General features: G+C 37.5%; 1 protein-coding gene across 6 annotated transcripts in view; it reads left to right on the forward strand.

Moving 5' to 3' along the window:
- DYM (dymeclin) overlaps positions 1-21,477 on the forward strand; it is a 398,885-nt gene that overhangs the window by 307,144 nt on the left and 70,264 nt on the right. For 4 of the 6 annotated variants that reach the window (XM_007974061.3, XM_007974065.3, XM_007974064.3 and 1 more), the window contains exon 15: positions 12,706-12,888. The exons of the other annotated variants lie outside the window; for them this stretch is intronic. In XM_007974061.3, coding sequence (XP_007972252.1) covers positions 12,706-12,888 — 183 coding nt within the window. The remainder of the gene's footprint in view (positions 1-12,705; positions 12,889-21,477) is intronic. 6 annotated transcript variants of the gene reach the window in all.

Below are 21,477 nucleotides of genomic sequence, written 5' to 3' on the forward strand. Positions count from 1 at the left end.
TGTTTGTGGTAAGCATTACAATAACCACCGTGTAAGGAACACTCTTTATCTGCTACGCAAGACCACAAATAGTTTTAAATATGTTATTTAATCCTTACGTCCTCTAAAGTAAGTAGTTCTCTCATTTTTCTCACGGGAAAGCTGAGGCTCAAAAAGGTTTAGTGAATTGCCCAAGGACACATAGTCAACATATGCTAAAGCTGGGATTCAAGCCTGACTCCAGGGCCTATGTTCCTACTATTCAGCTATGTCCTCCTCCCCACAAAACCCACAACCCTATTCCAAGTGCTCCCATAGCACCTTGTACTTTCACAGGGTGCCTCTCCCCTAAATGGTAGCCTGTGTGAGGGCAGGAACATGTCTGGATCACCACTCCAACCCAGCGTCTGCCATAGTGCCTACCAAATCATATAGTCCATTGTATAATTATAGGAAATCTGTTGATGTACTCATAGTAAATATTCTAAGGAGAAAAAAGTCATGATCATCTTAATAGATTTTGAAAAGGAATTAGGGAAAAGTCAGTAGGCACTTCTCGTATTAAAAAATTGTTTTAGTAAAGTAGGAGAAAGGGGCTTCCTGACAAACAACTCAAAAGAATAATACACAATAGACACAAACACACAATTTACCTAAGATAAAATATGGACTTACGGACTATATGATTTTTTTCATGTGTCTCATTTTCTACTGAATGCCGTACATTGTGCTAGGACATTAGAATCTGAGGTTAAAAGCATGTATGTGTGTAAATGGGGAGACCTTTGCTTTTAGACTGTTAATGGGAGTTGGTTCCTTCTAGTCAAAGCTTGAGCAGAGTTGGGTTTTGCTTCTTCAATGTGCCACCAGCTTCAGATTCCTCTAACAGCTCTTTATTTTATGCTTAAAGGGTGGAGTCTGCAGCGTCAGAGGGCTTTTTTCAGTGTTTCTTTACTACTCCATTTTCAGCAGTCCCAGCAGTAGGACTGGAGAAGAGATCTCTCTGTTGTCCTAGTCCAGCCTCAATCCTGGAGAGTCCCTGTGTGCACCTGGATGTCAGAGGTAGACCTTTCTCTGCATTCCTGTCCCTTCTCCAGTGGTAGCAGACCTGTGCTTGATATTGGAATGAGTATAGGATCCTGAACCCAACTTGGTTTCCTTCCTCAAATCCCAGGACTAGAAAGGTTTTTGCTTTTATTCCTCTACCAGCGGGATTGGATCTTTATCTGTGTCCTGGAGGTGAGAGAGCTTCCTACCTCTTGTTCAGGGGCAGACATCTTTCTACCTTCCCCCTAGAGAAAATGAAAATTTGCCTGTGCTACAGGCCAAGAGGGTTGGCTGCCCTGCAGCTTAAGGCTTTTTCTTAGCTTGAGAGAAGGGTCAGGGAAGCAAGTGAGTCTTGGCGCCTGCCCCCAGCAGCAGTTATCACCTCCTGCAAGCTTGAGCAGTGATAGAGGGGCCCTCTTCAGTCTCCTGTTCCATACCAGCCTTTCTCTTGAGCGCCTAGTAGAGGATAGTGAGGAAGAGCTCTTAAGTGAACATAAAATCTCTTGCATCTGGGCTTCAGGTTTCAAGACTGACACATTAGACCACACTTAGCCTTCAATAATTCATCAATATTTTAGCTGCTTTCTTCTTAGCCACTTCTGTGGATACCACTTCTTCCTTGCATGTTCAGCCAAAGGTGTTTGTGTTCCTTCTTTCCTTAGAAGAGGTACTTGACCCTCTTTGGAATTCATTTATCTGGTTGCCTTATGAAATCATATTCTGATGAACTTAAGAAGATTTAAGATTTATTATCTGGTTTTTTCCTCCTCACTAAGTAGAGTCATTCTTTGTTACTTTCCACATCCTACACAGAAACCAAGGTCCGGGTTCCTTATAATGTGTCCACATGTGACCCAGATAGCCTGTTTATCTTACATTTGAAGGAACTGAGGCCTGCGAAAATGACGTGCCCTGTCCATGGCAAAACTGGGACTAGAACCCAATCTGGAGCTTCTCTCTATGAACTTGGAGCCACTCTGTTTCTCTCTCTCTCTCTCTCTTTTTAACTTTTTGTTTAACTTGAGCTTATTACACCCCTATATGTACATATGTAAAAGACAGTACATATTTACTGTCTTTTTTGGCATCACTGACTCTTCTTCCCAAGAAAGAATGAAAAAAAGGCATCAAGCGTCATAGGTCTCTGAAGTCAATGTGTAATCCATGACACACAGGTTTAGAGATTATTTCCCTTCTGTGTGTTAACAGTATCAAAGATAAATAGCATATATTGAAAACCGAAGAATCAATAGGTTCCTTGGGTTGGAAAATTATTATTTTGAAACTTAGCTTTGTGCATTTTTACTTGTAAAGGTTTTTGGATTTTCTTCTTCTAAAAACCAATAATGACTCTATTCAAGGTGGTAGGGTAATCTAAATTCTGAACTTTCCTGAAGTTTGAGGTTACCCTGAATACCTTTCTATTTTAATTACATTTTTTGGTTATATTAATAAAATTTACTTTCCAAATTCAGTATTACCTAAATACTTTATGAAGCTGAGACTTGAGGTTAGGAAGGGGTTTTTAAAAATTATTTAAGTACTTATTTTTGCAAATAAAAACTGTAACTCACGTGATGTGGCAAAGGTCACACAGCTAATTATTGGCAGTGCTGGGACCTCAGATTGGGATGAGACGAGGCACTCAGTAGAAAATCAAAGACTTTTTTAAAAAAGACACATCTTCCTAAAGTATTGTTTTGCTCAGATTTTACTTTTCATAGGCTGTAGAAAGGGATCTCTTTTTCTAATAAAACACCAATATAGTCTAAGAAGAATGAAAATGAACACTAATACTTAAGGTAAAACACTGAATTTTTTTTTTATTATACTTTAAGTTCTAAGGTACATGTGCACAACGTGCAGGTTTGTTACATATGTATACATGTGCCATGTTGGTGTGCTGCACCCATTAAGTCATCATTTACATTAGGTATATCTCCTAATGCTATCCCTACCCCTACCCCATGATAGGCCCTGCTGTGTGATGTTCCCCATCCTGTGTCCAAGTGTTCTCATTGTTCAGTTCCCACCTATGAGTGAGAACATGCAGTGTTTGGTTTTCTGTCCTTGTGATAGTTTGCTCAGAATGATGGTTTCCAACTTCATCCATGTCCCTACAAAGGACATGAACTCATCCTTTTTTATGGCTGCATAGTATTCCATGGTGTATATGTACCACATTTTCTTAATCCGGTCTATCATTGATGGACATTTGGGTTGGTTCCAGCTCTTTGCTGTTGTGAATAGTGCTGCAATAAACATACGTGCGCGTGAAAACACTGAAGTTTTAAAAACAGAACACCAAACTCTGGTATGCGCTTGTCTGTTCTGCTGGCAGGGGGCCTGAGGAAGGGTGAGAAACTCCATTCTGCACCCCAAGTTCTGCCTAGTGCAAGTGGCCTGCTGACATAATCTGATTGTCAGGGGCTGCATCTTTGTTGGATTTCAATCAGAACACTCCTTTTTGTGTGAGTTCTCTGGCTCTTCTCCAGATGTGGAAATACGTGGCTTTAGCCAGTGTGCTCTGGCAGCCACCATTCTCTTGTCGCTGCCTCCAGTGCCTTTGCAGTAGTGTATGTTAAAGAACAACTTTCCAGAGTGTTGTTGTTGAGGCTCGTGGGTCACATTCAAACCACATCCAAGGAGTGTAGAAAAAGACCACATGGTTTTACATCCCCGCATGGGACCAGTGGTGCAGTAACTGCTCTCTCCTCATGGCCTCCCCCTCCCACTGCTTTATTAAGGTTACCCATTGTCTTTTTAGGTCACAAGATTTATTCTTCAGCTCTGATTTTGTGTTTAATATAAAAACTGTTCTTTCTATCAGAAGCTCAGTGTTTTGGGACAAATCCAGTTCTGGCTGGAAATAACATGGCCACAAAGCTTTCCAGAGTGTGCACCAGAGAATTAACAACGTAAAGATAACAAGAGTCTATCACCAAGTGATTGCCTTTGAAGGCCATTGGCGCATTAACTTTAAAGAGAACCTTGCTTGTGCATTTCCTCCCCCTGCTCCCCGCTTTTGGCAAAATCCCATTAATTTTGTTGAAGGTTTTATTTTCTGCTGAAAATGCAGGAAATTTAGACAACTCTCTTGGAATCCCCCCAAAACTAATACAAACAAGATACATATGCTTCTCTTAAGGAAACTAAAAATAAAGATTTGAAACTATTTAACTGTATAAATTCCCTCATAAAAGGAAAAGGAAGTTTATAGAATGAGAGGCAACTCTGACTGCTGTTAACAAGGTAAAACATTCCCACAATGGCCAACTTGTCTATTTGATATGAAATTACTACTTAGCATAGAATTTGTTGAGCTTTCATTCCCAACATGTATGATATATCAGAAACATCTGAAAATGGGATCATTTTCTTGTTTTTACGTTTGAAATTGTCTGCAGTAAAATAAGTATGCCCATTTTTTTGAGGAGAAAGCCTATCTGATGTGGAAGCTGTAAGGACTAAGAATAAAATACCATGGCTGCCCCATCGATGAACCAGCAGATTCTATTATGGGTCCATTGAGGAGCCAGCAGATTCTACCTCTGACAAAGCTAATTTTGACACAATACTGAGGAAATATGATTTTCAAAAACGTGTCTTCTGTAAAATCTTATTTTGTTTCATAAATGTAAGTTATTTTTTCTATACATTGACTACTTTTATAAATTAATAAGAGTGGGATTTTGGACTTACATTTAAAACTAAGAAACATGAGTTCTGAGTTCTTTGCACTTATAGTAATTTCAACTTTGGGAAGCCATTTTTTTTAATGATAACATCTGAAGTTAAAATGATTTTTCTCCTTCAAAATACTTTGATAATGTATTTGTGGATGTTTTGGATAACACTCACATAGTGCTTACCATGTGTTACACACTGTTTTAAGGACTTTACAAATGCTACCTCATTTAAAATTTGTGGAAAAAAACCAAATAATATTAAATACCATTTGAAATTCAGACACCCAAATAATGAGATTAGATAAATTTTAGGTCTATTTAAATACTGAAATTTGGATGATTTTGTAATTTTAAAGAATCTCTCCAAATTCATGCTTTTTCTTCTTTTTACAAGTGGTGATTATAACCCAATAATGCTTTTTAAAAATAAAACATAAAGGATTTCATTTATGACCACATGTAGTAGGTACCTGCATCAGACATCTAATCAGAGCAGCAAGTTGAAGATGCAAATAACTGGGAAATTATAGTTGTTGAGATAGTTTTCCTTTGAAATTAGAATTAGCCAAAAATTTGATACTTTTTTTTTTTTTTAGGAAATTAGAGTCTCAAGGTACATAATTTACTCCTGTGGCTCGTGATTATTTCATGATCTGCTTGGTACCTTGAAGTTGTGGTTGATCTTCCAACACCAGTGGGAGGATCCAGAGCATAGTTTCCAGGAAACGACTTATACAGTAGGAATTCTGTCTGTTCCATAAAGGATAATCGAAGTAGTGGTTAGCAGAGAACTGTTGTCACTTAAAAACAGAAATGAATTAGTTGCAAGGATTACAAATGTATAAATACTTATGTATCTTAATGGAGATAATAGAATACACAACATTACATCTGTGATCAAAACAGTCCAAATGCTAGACATCTAGCAAAGTGCAAATAAGATGATGAGAAGGCTTTAAACCAGGTTGTATTGAGGGACACTTGAGGTTGCTGATGGGCTTGAGAAGAAGTGGAATAGACTGAAGACCAGCAAGTAGGAGTAGAGTGGTGGATTTCTGCCAAACTGCAACAGCTTTCTGTACTGCATAGAAAGAATGAGGAGCCTTTCAAAAGTGATCCGTATTCAAGGATGGGTTGGTTGACCACTTGTTATGAATGTTATAGGGATTCTAGCATTAAGGGGAGCGACTTTAGTGTCTTTTGTATCTTCTGAGTGTGTTTTATAATTTTACGATTCTTTGACCAAATTCTAAGCTTTCTAATTGGATAGATAATAACTGAATTAGTCCGAAGTAAATTAAAGAATTGCTGAATTGAAAAAAGTAATGCACGTAGAAATTCTTGGTATAGTTTTTGGAATAAAATAAAACCAATTAACGTAGACCTGACTTCAAGGAAACTTGATTTTATTTCTCTTTCTTGAAAGAGAGTACTTAAGAGTACTTATGTCACTACTACAACTGACCTCCAGCCAATGCAAGCTAGTAGGGCTGCCCTGGTTGTGCTCAACCTGCATCCACTAGGACTAGCAGTGCCAACTAGTTGTTAAATATTTGGAATTTCACCCCTGGGCATAACCAGAAAGGAAACTATTCTTAATCTCATGAAAAGGGTATCTATGTTGAGGTTTATAGGGTTTCTTTATATTGAAATTTTTTATTGTTATTATTATTATTATTTTTGAGACAGAGTCTCACTCTGTCACCCAGGCTGGAGTGCAGTAGGCGATCTTGCTGGGATTACAGGTGTGTGCCACCACGCCCGGCTAATTTTTTGTATATTTAGTAGAGGCAAGGTTTCACCATGTTAGCCAGGATGGTCTCGATCTCCTGACCTCGTGATCTGCCTGCCTCAGCCTCCCAAAGTGCTGAGATTACAGGCGTGAGCCACTGCGCCTGGCCTGATAACTTGTTTAGAGTGTTACATATTAAAGTAAATATTGATGGAAAATTATAATTAGCTACTCTTTAAACTTACTTCTGAATTATGTTTCTCATTTTTGTTTTTCAAAATAGTAGTACGTTAAAATTCAGAAGATTCTTTCTAGCATGGCAGTCCAGCCAAATATGATATCATATAAAATGTGTTTGCTGTAACTTCCCACACTATGTCGTTAGTCAATTTGAGTAATGCTAGAAACTATATGTTCTCGTCATTTAATTTATAAATCTGCAACTCAATATAATCTATAAAAGATAACATTAGAATTTGTCACAGAAACAATGTAAGTTAGGTAAAATACCCAATAACTCTAAAAATAAGAGAGTTAGTATAACTCTTAAAGAGCCTTTAGTCAGATTCATGCAAAGTAAAAACTAATGTAGAGCATGCTTATTCATATAAAGTTTCTTTCTTTTTTTTTTGGAGACAGGGTCTCACTCTGTTGCCCAGGCTGGAGTGCAGTGTCATGATCATAGCTCACTGCAGCCTCAAACCTCTGAACTCAGGCAATCCTCCTGCCTCGGCCTCTTGAGTAACTGGGACTATAGGCATGCACCACCACATCACACCTAGATAATTTTTAAGTTTTTTGTAGAGATGGGGTCTTGCTCAGTTGCTGAAACTGCTTTTCACTTCTGGCCTCAAGTGATCCTCCTGCCTCAGTCTCCCAAAGTGCTAGGATTACAGGTGTGAGCTGCTATACCCAGCCTAAAGTTTCTATTTTATACTTTCCCTGACTTGGGAATAAAATAAGTAGTCAATATTTTAGCCTGGGTTTAAACTAGCAGGTGCCTATTTAGGAATTGGGTATATTACCCTGTTTGTTTCAGCAAATTACTTATTTAAACATTGAGCATAAACTCTCAATGTGTTTGAAAGCAGAAATTGTAAGCTATCTGCAGATAATTTTTGAAGTGTAAGTTTCATATATCAGCACTTATACTTAGCATAAGTGTATAAAATATATATGAACATAAAATTCTACAGAAAGCTAATATTTCGACTTGATTATATTTCTAAAGTAGTCATACCATTTCATTGGGTTGCCCTTAAATGACTGTGAGAGAGAATTCTGAAGTTTGAAGTCTCTTCCTTCTTCTATACTAATTCAAATACCAAAATGAGAAGCAAATATAATTCAGAGAACTTCTGGTCAAGATTATCTTGTTAGTTCCAAATTTGAAGTCTCATCTTCTCCCCTTTGCTTCAAAAACATAACAATAATAGATGAATCATAAAAAGAAAACATTTTAAACACATAGCCAAATCCCAAAATGAGACAGCTATTTCTTGATGGAACAGAAACAGAAAAAGCAGTCAAAACAGTGAGCCTGCTGAGCTGGAAGGAGGAGAAGTGGCTGGGAGCTCAGCTACTGTAGGCCAGACACTAGTGCCAGGTTCTCTGCTAGAAATTAGGAGCTGGAATAGATCCTTTATTAAATTAAAGAGCCTGAATAAATGTGTTAATAATAACAGTTAAATTCTATGTCTGGGGAGGCAAAAGTACACAGAAACAGCCTCACCATGGGATCTTGAAACAAACTGATACCGGCATGGTGATAAGCCCGGCCAGTACTGTCTTTAGTGTGATTGTAGGGCAGGAGCACCAATGCACCAATTATGAGACCTGGTTTCAGTCTGAGACTCTAGGAAGCCACCACATAACCTATAGATTTGGAAGTATTAAACCATATTAGATGAGCTTGCATAACAAAATACATGCTGAAAGTAACAATAGAAAAATAACAGTCATGATCATAATTAAGGTAAATTTATCCAAATAGAATTAAAAACTAATAGCATAACTATGGGAATATTTTGAGTAGCCTCAAAGATAAATGAAGGAATAATATTCATAAAAAAGAGTATATCGGAAATAAAAACAGAAAGAAATGAAATAACATGACTGTGAGAGAGAACTAGTTAACTAGAAAGCTTAAAATGAAAAATATAGTCATTAAAAATCAAAACTTAGTAAACAAGATTGATCTATACTGGACACTATCAAAGAGTTAATAAATTGGAAGATAATAATTAGAAAAGATTATCCAAGTTATCTTTATGGAAGAGACTAGGTTGTCAGATCAAAAGTGCACTCCGAATATACTGAGCAAGACGAATAAGAATAAGCCAATACCTAGACTTGTGGTTGTGAAGCTGAAGAATATAAAGCAGGAGTCCCCAACATTTTTGGCACCTGGGACCGGTTTCATGGAAGATGGTTTTTCCATGAACTGGTTGATGGTTTCAGGATGATTCAAGTGCATAACATTTATTGTACACTTTGTTTCTATTACACATTGTAATATATAATGAAATAATTATACAACTCAACTCACTGTAATGTAGAATCAAGGGGAGCACTGAGCTTGTTAATCTGTATTTGGAGCTGCTCCCCAGCCTTAGCATCACCACCTCAGTTCCACCTCAGATCATCAGGCATTAGTTTCCCATAAGGAGTGTGCAACCCAGATCCCTCACATGTGCAGTTCAGTCCCATTCAGGGAAATGGCCACTAAGGTAGTAGCAGTGTATTTCTCTATTACTTTCAGGTAGTGAGTTTTAAAAAGAACGAGTATACCTGCTGTTGGTGAAAAAATGGTAGAAAGGGCCTTCCTACATTGCTAGTATAAACGTATTGTCATCACCCTAAACAATCTGACGGCATCTATTAACATTACAAATACAGCCTTTTCAGCAATCCCTCTCCTGGAATCTATCCCAGAGACGTAAATGTACCTATATATAAACACATCTACCAGGAGGCTTATCAGCCTTATTCATAGAAACAAGGAAACTAGATATATATTGGATGCCCATCAGCAGAACGTTATGATATATTTTACATGTTATATATATATGCTATAAACCTATACTACATGTCTACTATTTTTACTTTAGAAGTCAGTTCTCTTTTAGAATGATTAAAAATAAGAAAAATATCTTGCTTCCCTTGTGGACATCCACATTTCTGTCTGTTTTCATATTTCCTCTGCCTGAAGAAATCCCTCTAATATTTTGTGTAGCGCAAGTAATAAATTAGCTTATTTTTGTCTGAAAAAGTCTTTTTTTCACCTTCATATTTGAAAGATATTTTTGCTGTGTATGGGATACTTGGCTGACTGTTGTTTTATTTCAGTGCTTTAATGATGCCGCTACATTTAGGTTGGACTGCATCGCTTCTCCTAAGATAAGAGTCAGCTGTGACTCTTATCTCTGCGCCTCTGTATTTAATGTGTGTGTGTGTTTTTGTTTTTGTTTTTTAAACTGTCCTCAAGATTTTCTCTTTGTCTTTGATTTTTAATAATTTGAATTTGATGGATCTAAGTAGATGGTTCTTTTGGTTTTTGTTTGGGGGTGGGGTGACCATGGATATTTTCTGACGTGCTTGAATCTGTTTGATTTTTTTTTTTCATTATTTATAGGAAATGCTCAGTCATTATCTCTTCAAATATCTCTTTTGCCCCATTCTTTCTCTCTTTTCCTTCTGGGAGTCAATTGCGTGTATATTAATGCATTTCATATTATTTTACAGCCCTCATTGGATTCTCTGTCTTGTTTTCTCACTCTTTTTCTCTTTGTAGGGTTAGTTTGTGCAGTTTCTGTTAACCTGCCTTCAGGTTTGCAGTTCATTCGCAAGCTCTGTCCAGTCTGTTGTTGAAACCTGTTTAAGGCATTCTTCACTGCAGTCACCACATTTTACAAAAATTTTATCTTTACCATTTGTCTCTTTCTTATAGTTTTTAACTCTGCTGAAATTCCCAATCAATTCAAACAAATTTTGTAGATCATAGTTCTTTTAGATTCCCTCTTTGATATTTTCAGAATGTTTTATCTCTGTGTCATATTCTGCTGATGACTTTGTCTTTTCAACATGGATTCTTTTACTTGCTTTGTTGTGTGTTTCATACATTTCAATTGAATGTTAAACATTGTATTTAAGAAAACAGAGGCAGAGGCTGGGTTCAGTGGCTCACCCATGTAATCCCAGCACTTTGGGAGGCTGAGATGGGAAAATTGCTTGAACCCAGGAATTCAAGGCTGCAGTGAGCTAGGATCGCGTCACTGCACTCCAGCCCAGGTGACAGGGTGAGACCCTGACTCAAAAAAAAAAGTAAAAAACGCAAGACAGAGGTAAATTGTATGGACATAGGCATACCTTTTCATCTCTTAAGCAGGGAAAGTAAACTTTTTCTGTAAAGAGCCAGATAGTCAATACTTTTTATTTTATAGGCCAGATAGACTCTGAAGTCTACTCTAATACTAATATAAGTCAGTCCTCCATATTTTGAGTTAAGCATGCACAGATTCAACCAACACAGATTGAAAGTACATACAGTTGGCCCTTCATATCCTCGGATTCCATACCCATAGATTTTTTTAAATCTATGGATGGAGTGAGCAACTGTAGTATGCCATTTTGTATAAGGGACTTGAGCATCTGCAGATTTTTGGTATTTCCAAGGCACGGGGATGTCCTGGAACCAATCCTTTAAAGATACGGTATACTGTATAGCCACTCCTGCTTTCTTTTGACTTATGTTTGCGTAGGTATCTTTCCGTCCTTTTACTTTCAACCCAACTATATTAGAAGTTTCTCATAGATAGCATATAGTTGGGTGGTGTGCTTTTAATCCACTCTGACATTCCTTGGATTTTAACTATTGTAGACTATTTGCAATTAATGTAGTTATTAATACGTAACTGCCATTTTACTTTCTGTTTTTTGTTGGTTTCCCCTTTTTCATTTGCATTTTTTCTGCCTTCCTGTATGAAAATTTTTTTAGAATCCCATTTTGATATATCTCTAGTTCTTTTTTTCTTTTTCTTTTCTTTTTTTTTTTCTTTCTTTTTTTTTTTTTTTTTTCTGAGACAGTCTGGCTGTGTCACTCAGGCTGGAATGCAGTGGAGCAATCTCAACTCACTGTAACCTCCACCTCTCAGGCTTAAGCCATCCTCTCACCTCAGCCTCCCAAGTAGCTGAGGCTACAGGTGTGTGCCACCCGCCTGGCTAATTTTTGTATTTTTTGTAGAGATGGGGTTTTGCCATGTTGCCCAGGCTGGTCTCAAACTCCTGAGCTCAAGTGATCTGCCCACCTTTGCCTCCCAAAGTGCTGGGATTACAGGCGTGAGCCACTGCCCCCAGCCTTAATATATCTATAGTATTTTTGTTTCTTGTCAGGTAGATTTGCTCTAGACATTACATTATATGTACATAGCTTATCGCAGTCTACTAGTGTTGATATTTTACCAGTTCAAGTGAGCTGTAGAAACCTTTGTCCCTTTAAATCCCTTACCCACCTTTGTTTATAATTGTTTTAGATATTCCTTTACATACATTGAGAACCACATCAATGTTATAATTTTTGCTTCAACTGTCAAATATATTATAGAAGACTGAAGAGGAGAGGAAAGTCTGTTGTATATACCCATGTGCTTGCTCCTTCCATTGCCCTTTTCTTCCAAGAGGTTTGCTGATTGCTTACTTTGAGCTTTGCTGTTTGGTAACTATTTAATGTTCAGATTCCCAAAGACTATTCACTCCGAGGAAACAGTGACAAAATCATAGTCTGTTATCTGAAATATAAAGACTGAAATGACAATGCAGAGCAATGAAGTCATTTTCTGAATTAGTAGTCATTTTCTTGGAATGGGTACTACCCTACCACTACTCTACATCGTGGCAGTCTTAACAATTTAGGGTAGTACAATAGTGAGAATACCAATATGGATCTATTAAATGAGGAACTGAGTAAGCTCCAAATTTCCCTCTAGATTGATGTCTGTAATTTATTATATGAAATTCCTAATTATTACCATACTAAGTTCAAAAGATTTTAACCCAAATCCTTTAGTAACTGACAAACCTCATCCTTTAGTAACTGACAAACCTCATTCTTAAGATTCTTGACAGAAATAATCTTGATGAGCTTCTCTGTGTGATCTTTCCAATTCTGTTATAATTTTAAGGCAATTTCTCTTATTTCGATTAATTCTATTGCAAGGAGAAAAAGAGTGACTCTGTGTTGGGGTTTCTTTTCCTTATGAGGCACAAGACCTAAATGTCATTGAAGAAGTGATTCGAATGATGTTAGAGATCATCAACTCCTGCCTGACAAATTCCCTTCACCACAACCCAAACTTGGTATACGCCCTGCTCTACAAACGCGATCTCTTCGAACAATTTCGAACTCATCCTTCATTTCAGGATATAATGCAAAATATTGATCTGGTAAGTGTAAATGAAGACATTTATTATGATTCTTTTTTAAGTGTTAAAGCAGAGAATGTTTAATAAGCCTTGGTAAGAACTGTAATAGTAAGAGTTTCTTCTTTCAACATTAACTGTATTTGCAGTCTATTTTGCTATAATAATTGTGGTAATCTGTGTATTGTATATACATACACATACATATTTAATACAATTGAAGTCATATTTCATACAGTTCTTTATTCTGCCATTTTTACTTTACACTTAGACTGTGAGCATTTTTCTATGGTATTATGAACTCTTTGAAAGTCTCACATTTTAATATTTATCTAGCCCATGTTTGTGTCCTAAAATATATATAACCATTATCCCATTTTTGCTCATTTATTTCCAATGTTTTATATCAATTCATAATGAATGAAAAGTTTATAAATAAGTCTTATCTCAAATTTTAAAATTAATTTTTGGTATGGTTTTAAAGCTGGAATTTTACTAGTTTTTCTGTCAAAGGGCATCTTTATTTTCAAGATTCAACACAGGTTGCGAAATTGCTTTCCAGAAAAACTATAGAATTTGTGCCTCTGGGCTGGGCGCAGTGGCTCATGCCTGTATTCCCAGCTACTTGAGAGAGTGAGGCAGGAGAATCGCTTGAACCCAGGAGATGGAGGTTGCAGTTAGCTGAGATCACACCATTGTCCTCCAGCCTAGGCAACAAGAGTAAAACTCCGTCTCCCAAAAAAAAAAAAAAAAGGCCAGGCAAGCGGTGGCTCACGCCTGTAATCCCAGCACTTTGGAAGGCCAAGATGGGCGGATCACGAGGTCAGGAGATCGAGACCATCCTGGCTAACATGGTGAAACCCCATCTCTGCTAAAAATACAAAAAATTAGCCAGGCGTGGTGGTGGTCGCCTGTAGTCCCAGCTACTCAGGAGGCTGAGGCACAAGAATGGCATGAACCCGGGAGGCGGAGCTTGCCGTGAGCTGAGATCGTGCCACTGCACTCCAGCCTGGGCAACACAGTGAGACTCTGTCTCAAAAAATAATAATAATAATAATTTATGCACCTGTATATCATCTTATACTTCCACAAGTGACCTATGAGAGGATCTATGTCACTGTACTTTTGTAGCTTTCAGCATTGTAATTATTTTAATGTCTTTTTATGGCAAAAATGGTATTTTTTCATATTTTAATTTCCTTAATTACTAACGTGGTTTAACATTTTTTACACGTCTGTGAATGTTTGCTTCCTGTCCTTTTTAAAAATGTTTTTGCTAAGTTTTCTACTGCCATATTAGTGTTTTCTGATTCAATTTGGTTCCATAGATATTTTTTGAATAACTAATATAATTCACAGTGCTAGGTTCAAGTAAACTGAAGAGCCACCATCACTGTCCTTGTGTTACTTATATTTAGGAAGACATTCAATAATTAAGTTATGAAACAAACATAAATATATAATTTCAATAGTAAGTAAGCACATGTACATACCTTTCTCTGGGGTGTTTACCCAATAGTGGAATTGCTGGGTGTTGTGTATCATGCCAAACCATTTTCCCTGGGGTGCTACCATTTTACACTTTAGTCACTGCTGTATGAGAATTCCTGTTGCTTTACATACTCATAAAAAATTGTTTTGATAGTTTTGTCAGTTTTGTAATGGCATCTTATTATACTTTTAATTTGTAATTCCTTGATTACTAATAAGGATAAGCATATTTCATATGTTTATTAGCCATTTAGAGTTCCTCTTTTGAGACTGCCTGTTCAAGTCTTGTTAGTTTTTCTATTGAGTTATTTATCTTTTTCTTATCAATAAATATTTTATTATTCTTGTGTTCTAGATTCTAAACTTTTCTTGGTTATATGTTGCAAATATCCAATCTCTAACACAGCTACAAACTTTTCAATAAAACTCTAAAACTCCTCTGCAAATAGTCCAACAGATCAGGTAACATTCTCAAATCTGCTCTTTCTATGGAGACCTGCTACCTGCCACACCCATTGTGCACTGGTTCTGCACAGCTACAGTGTATTCTTGGGAATTGCCTTCAGTGCTCTCCTTTGGTTAAGCCTGGCTCCTGTGTCTTTGTCTTTCTTTGTTTACTACTTTGCGTTGATGGAGCATATACTATAGTAGCTTTCTGGGAAAATGGTGTATATGAGATAGATTTTTTTATTTTTAAATTTATCATGTCTGAAACATCTTTCTTCTCCCTTTATATATGACCTGGTCTTTATGGAAGCTTTTCTGATCTCTTTATCCTTGTGTTCTGGAACATCGTGATTTCCTGTGCATTGGGTAATTGTAGTGGATACTTGAAGAGCCTTTTTAGTCTAGAGACTGATGTTCAATGCTATCAAATATTCTTTCTGTTGTTGTTTTTGAGACAGAGCCTCACTCTGTTGCCCATGCTACAGTACAGTGGCATGCCCATGGCTCATTGCAACCTCTGACTCACAGGCTCAAGCAATCCTCCCAGCTCAGCCTCCCAACTGGCTGGGATACAGGCATGCATCACCACACGCAGGGGGGTGTGTGTGTGTGTGTGTGTGTGTGTGTGTGTAAAGGCAAGACCTTGCTATGTTGCCCAGGCTGGTCTCAAACCCCCAGGTCAAGTGATGCTCCCCACTCAGCCTCCCAAAGTGTTGGAATTGCAGGCGTGAGCCGTTGCACCCAGCCAAATAGTCTTTTAAATTATTTCTTCCCTGCCACTTTTGGTCTGTGAAATTCTTCTTAATTAGATGGTCATTTCCTTGGAACCCCTTTATATCAGTATCATTAAATCTTGTTTTGGGGGCTAGTCCATGTCCTTAGATAAGAATTCTTTAGGCCCCTGCCTGGAGTGTAGAAGCCTGTCTGTCAGAGTTTTGAAAGCAAAGATAGAGGCTGAACTACTTTGGGGATGGAGAGAGAAGGTAGAGAGTGGCTTCTAAACAAAAACCTCCTTTTTGCTTTCAGGGTGGCAGCAACACATAGATTCTGGTCAAATTTCAGACATTTAAGAATGTCTCTATCCATTCTCATAAGCCAGTTTGCCGAAGTAGGTTAATCTTTTGTTTGTCTTAGTAGAGTTTTGTGTAGTTGTTAGGTACTTGGTTGAAATCAGGTTTGGGCCATAGCTAGCCTCCCATTCCAGACTCTTAACACATAGGATGTATTAACTGCTGGATACTCTGGAATCTACACAATTAAATGTGAGTTTAATCTACAGTTGAGTATACTATTGCAAATCCATTCATTGATTTTCACAGCTTTTTCATGATTGCTGGTAAACAGAAATCAATATTAAAACTCTCTGTCAGCTTAATTTCATTGGCTTTCCTTAAGCTGCTTCAATTATATACCTAACGGTTGCAGCTATAGCAAAATATTTTGCCATGCACACTCTTGTCATTTTCCTACGCTTATATCAACATCATTTAGGTATCATTAACAGAATTGGGGAATTTGGGTATAGTTGCCATCCATGCAATCAAGGTAAAGCAGAAACACCATTTCACACAAGGATATTTATTTTAAGAATCAAACTTTGACATTTTAAGGGAAATCTTTATGAACCAGTATACTCCCATGTAGATTCACTGATATTTAGGATGTGTGTGAGCGCATCCTTAGGCAACTTCTCGAATATTTCATCTCTGGCCCCATGTCCTTCTTGTTAATTCTGAGTTTTAATTAAGAAGTGTTGGTGTTGATAAGATCTCTTTAAAATTGAAAAGTGTCAGTGTTAATAAGATTATGAAACAAAGTATTGCCTAAGGAACACCCATCACAAGTTAACTCCGTCTTCTTTTATGGGATAGACTATTTTTGACAACATGGTAAATTGTGGTTTATAGTCTTAAGAATTTGTGTTAGTTTTATGCTTTGATAGAAGATGAGAATGCAAAAGTACCAGTTATTAAGGGAAGTAAAGAGTCTATGGGGGCTGGAGGGTATCTCATGGGAGAATGACGTCCCTGCTGTCATCTCAGCTCTCAAAGAAACTATCCAGAACTCAAGCAGAGCCTTTATCCATTCCTCTTTTTTTTTTTTTTTTTTTTTAATTATATCCATTCCTCTTAACAGTTATTCCTACAAGCAGTCTTAAGGATTATAACATCCAGTAGAAATTGTTCTCTCTGTGAAGGCAAATTTATAGGCAGCTATTTACTTACTTCTGAAAAGCTTCTTCTAACCATGTCATTCATGAATTTGTCCAAATTCATTTCTGTTTCTTGCCAGTAGTATTTTTGGAGGTAAAATACTGAGTTTAAGACTCATTATGCTTGTGGGTAAAGGTTTCACAAAACTTTTTCCCCTTTTACATGAGAAATTGGCCTTGGGTTAAGATGCTTTTAGCTCAGTTCTCTGGAAATCTAATGGAGGTAGAATGTCAGTTGTGTTACCAAGCAACACTGCTATGATAAAATGATAATGTGATAAAATGACATTTGATTGGTAAGCTGAGTCATTACTTGGAGGACTATGAATGAACTACAAATACTTGATGAGAAGCCATCGCTTTGGGCTTCTCTGAATGAGAGAACTTTTATAACTGGGCACATCCTTTACAAAGACCTAGAAGCTGAGACTGTCACAAGGATATTGGTTTCTATTTGGGACATGGTTCTAAGGTAGGGTGGCTACTGCATCTGCCTACAGTAGTCTCATTCTCTTGCATCTGAGCTGTCATTTGAAGGGTCAAAGACTAGCCCAGAAACTACCATAAGGATTCCCAAGGAAAACAAAAGCCTGTGGGGTTTTGCTCTTGGCATGCTACTTTTCCTATCTTTATATCTTTTTAAAAATTAATCTGATGCCAAGTGTGGCCTTTTATAGTCTTGAGACTCTTGATGTCTAATATTTCATCTAAGAATATCACCCATGAATGGGCATTGTAATGTTAAAATAGTATTTTCTTGTATTGGTTTATTAATGTATCTCTTTCAAGCTCCAGAGGTAGGGAGATATTCCTGGTTTTCCAAGATTTATTGAGATCTTTACATTCTAGAAATATCCAACATGTCTGTTTTCAGTCTTCGTGTTTCTAAACTGTGCCATCCCATTCATTTCAGTCTGCCCTTGTGGCAGTCCTCTATCCCATCTGTCCTAACTTTTGCCTTTCTCTGGACCTCCCTCATTCCAATTTCTTTTTTCATTCCTTCCTTTCTTTCTTTTTTCCTTTAAAAAATTTTTTAAAGATAGTCACCTGAACTATGGGCTATGTATGTCTGGTAATATACACCTGCAGTATATTGGAGAAAAATAATCTCTAATTCCCAGTACCTTTCATTGTGATGGGCAATATTTTCTTTGTGTTCCTGACAAAAGACTAAACCAGAGATTTTTTTTTTCCCTCTGTGGTCATAGCTGCAATAGCTGCAATATTACACATCATTTGGAGTATTTAGCTTTAAAATTTTATTTAAACCACATCAAAAGCCATTTGCTTCTTTTCTAATCATCACTAGCTTTTATTGCATACTTGCTAAGCACTTACATGCATTAACTTACTTATCCTCATTAAAAAATAAACCATGAAGTATATTTCATTTTAGTCCTCAATTTGCAGATAAAGAAACCAAGTTAGAAAGATTAATTAACTTGTTTACTGTCACACATTTAGAAAGTGATGCAGCCAGAACTTAAACCCAGAGTTTGATGATAAGGCCCATGCTAGTAGTAATTCTGCCTAACCACTATACGCATTCACTAAATGCTCCCACGGTTGCCTACGAAACCATCTGATCATATCATATCCACAAACGTAATTACTTTCTCTTTCAAAATCAGTTCTAATGAAATCCAATCGGTCTTTATTCCATCAGTGGTGCAATAAGGAACATTCTTAGTAACCAGGCAGTTGATATCCTTAAAAATGTCTCTGAGGCGTGGTGGTGCTCTGTTATCCCAGTTGCTCAGGAGACTGAGTCAGGAGAATCTCTTGAGTCCGGGAATTCAGGACCAGCCTGGGCAATGTAGCGAGACACCGTCTCTTAAACACACACACACACACACACACACACACACAAGAAAAAGAAGAAGTAAGTCTCTGAAAGACCAAATTAATTTTTTTTAATATAAGGACACAGAACCATGCAAAGAATTTAAACTACATCCATTTGAAACACATTCTCCTTTGGAAGAAGTGAAAGGCAGAGTGGAGGTGAGGAAGTAGAAAGGACCTCACTGTAAGCACACAGTATAGAACCATGTAGAAGTAAAAGCAGGAAGTTAAGTTGGACTTACACCTGTACTTACTTTTCTGTCGTTGTCGGAAGAATGGGCCACTTATTTACACGTCACCTGTATTTAGTAAAAACTGCATTCTCAGGCTAATCATTTGGCTATATGCTGTTATGCAGTTCTTAAAACCACATAAACAAATGCCTAAACAGTTTTAAGTACACCTTCCAGATGATGGGAATGAGGCTTGAGTGCCTCATGTATATGACTTCTTTTACCATCCTTAATCTATGTGAGCTAGGCTTATTATCCCACTTTACAGATAAGAAAACCAAGATGCTGAGAGGTTTCTCAGATGCCTAAGGGTCATTGTCTTGAATAATTATCACATATCGTTGCAGGGGGCTCTATCTCATTGGCCCTTTTGCCATCCCTAGGAGGAAGGGAGAGCAGGGCTAGAGAAGGGCTTGAGACCACTTAGCTAGCAAGTCAGTCAACCAGGCCCTGAATCCAGGTTCTCATTCTGTTAAATCCCGTGTTTTCAACATTCACTTGGATAAACCTAAGTAAGGTTCCAAATGAGCAGGTTTTCCAACAACTTTTTGTTGAATACTATCATCCAAAATAGTGCTGGGCACACTGGAAATTCATTTAAAAAACATTTTAAACACTTTTTACATATTTTGAAAAGATTGCTGTGATAAAGATATAAATAACATCTCTATTTCTGCCTCTTTCAGTACTTTACCTTCCCCTTCTATCCCCTAAAGACACCTGAAATTTTGGCTTAAACAAGCTTTTGCTACTTTCTTCTTTCATAGAGTTAACCTTCAAAAGTTAACTGTGGAAGACTGTAGAAGAAAAAAAGTTGGTGGAGGAGACGAATCTACTGTTATTTTTAGCAGGCAGGGAGTTGAGAGTTGATTATTTTTGGTTAAGACATTTAGCAGCACTCAGTATCTCAGAAGACGGAAGTGGCTAACCTTGGAGCACTTTTAACTTCAGCAGAAGGAGTTAGATATATGGTTTTCAAGTGCCCATATTTTTATTACACACGGGTACCTATCTCTCCCATCTAAAACATTAGGTGATATGATCAGGCTGAATTAAGCAGCAAGACAAGGTAGAATATGACACCAAACAAGAGAGAACATAAAATAAATTGTCTAGTTACCTAAGAAATGGCTGAATATAAGTAGAGGACAGATGCAATGAACTGTAACCATTGTATAGTATGGTAAAGGCAAGAAATATTTTTATCTCTGAACAGTGTAGAATTCACATTAGATCTTGTGTATTTCCAGACTTGACCATCCTTATCAAGGTCTAAACTAACACATTAGGCTACTGACTTGACGGTCCCACAATTGTTGAACAAGGTTAAATCATAATTCTTGATTTTCTGCAAAAACCAATACAATATAAAATATTTTATTCTACAGTCTTTCTTATCCCAATATATGACATCAGTATCTACCCAGTTGCTTAAGGAAAAAAAAAAAAAAGAAGAAGAAAAAAGGAGAATAATGAGAGCTCATTAGAATAGGGGTAGGAGATTGCAGATTTAAAGAATGTGATCAGGGAAGCCTCTCAGAAGGTACGTTTGAGCCAAAACTCGAAGCAGGTAGAGAGTGAGCTATGCAGCTATCTGGGGACAGAGCAGCACTCTAGGCACAGAGAATAGTGGGTAGGACGGAGTGATGGGGAACTGACCAGGAAGGTGAAGTGAACATTCTGTGATAATGAGGGGCAGGTGGTTACAGGGTATGCATATTTGTCAAAACTGGTTGAACTGTACCATTAAAATGAGTAGGTTTATTTTATTGTATGAAATTGTACCTCAGTAAATTTACTACTAAAAAATAAATTCCCTAGAGTGGACTTCTGCCTAGGATATAGAAAGCTGGGAAGAGTTCTACCCTAACAAAGAGAAAAAGAGGTAAACTACAAAATCATAACTTTTCTTGAACCTATAAATGAGCTGAGGTCACAAGGCAACCAAGTAGCCTAGATCCCAAGTAGGGATCATCGGCCCGCCCACCCCTCAAGTTGAGGTGAGACACCAGGACTGGATCACCTGTGGAAGAGCATAGGACTAGGCAGCTACCATACAAGTGGGTAAAAAGAAATCAGATGCAATTTTAATAACTTGCTAAAGGTTGAGTGTTGACTAGCATGACATTACAGAACACCCAGGAGACCCAAGCACCAGAGGAATTTGCACTCACAGGCTGTTTTCCACTGAGACTGGGGGCATGGCAGGAAGCCAGAGAGAGCCTCCCAAGGTAATATACCTATAGAAAAATGCGTAGCATCATTCCCCTGCCAGACCTTTCTTTCATATGGTGCAAAAGCCTTAGATTGCTGGTGGGTGGAGGGGTGGGGTGCAGAGGCAGGCACTAAACATTTTTGCCCTCAGGGCATAGGCAGAGACCCTTT

The sequence above is a fragment of the Chlorocebus sabaeus genome, chromosome 18 (genome assembly GCF_047675955.1).
Source record: "Chlorocebus sabaeus isolate Y175 chromosome 18, mChlSab1.0.hap1, whole genome shotgun sequence".
Classification (NCBI taxonomy): Eukaryota; Metazoa; Chordata; class Mammalia; order Primates; family Cercopithecidae; genus Chlorocebus; species Chlorocebus sabaeus.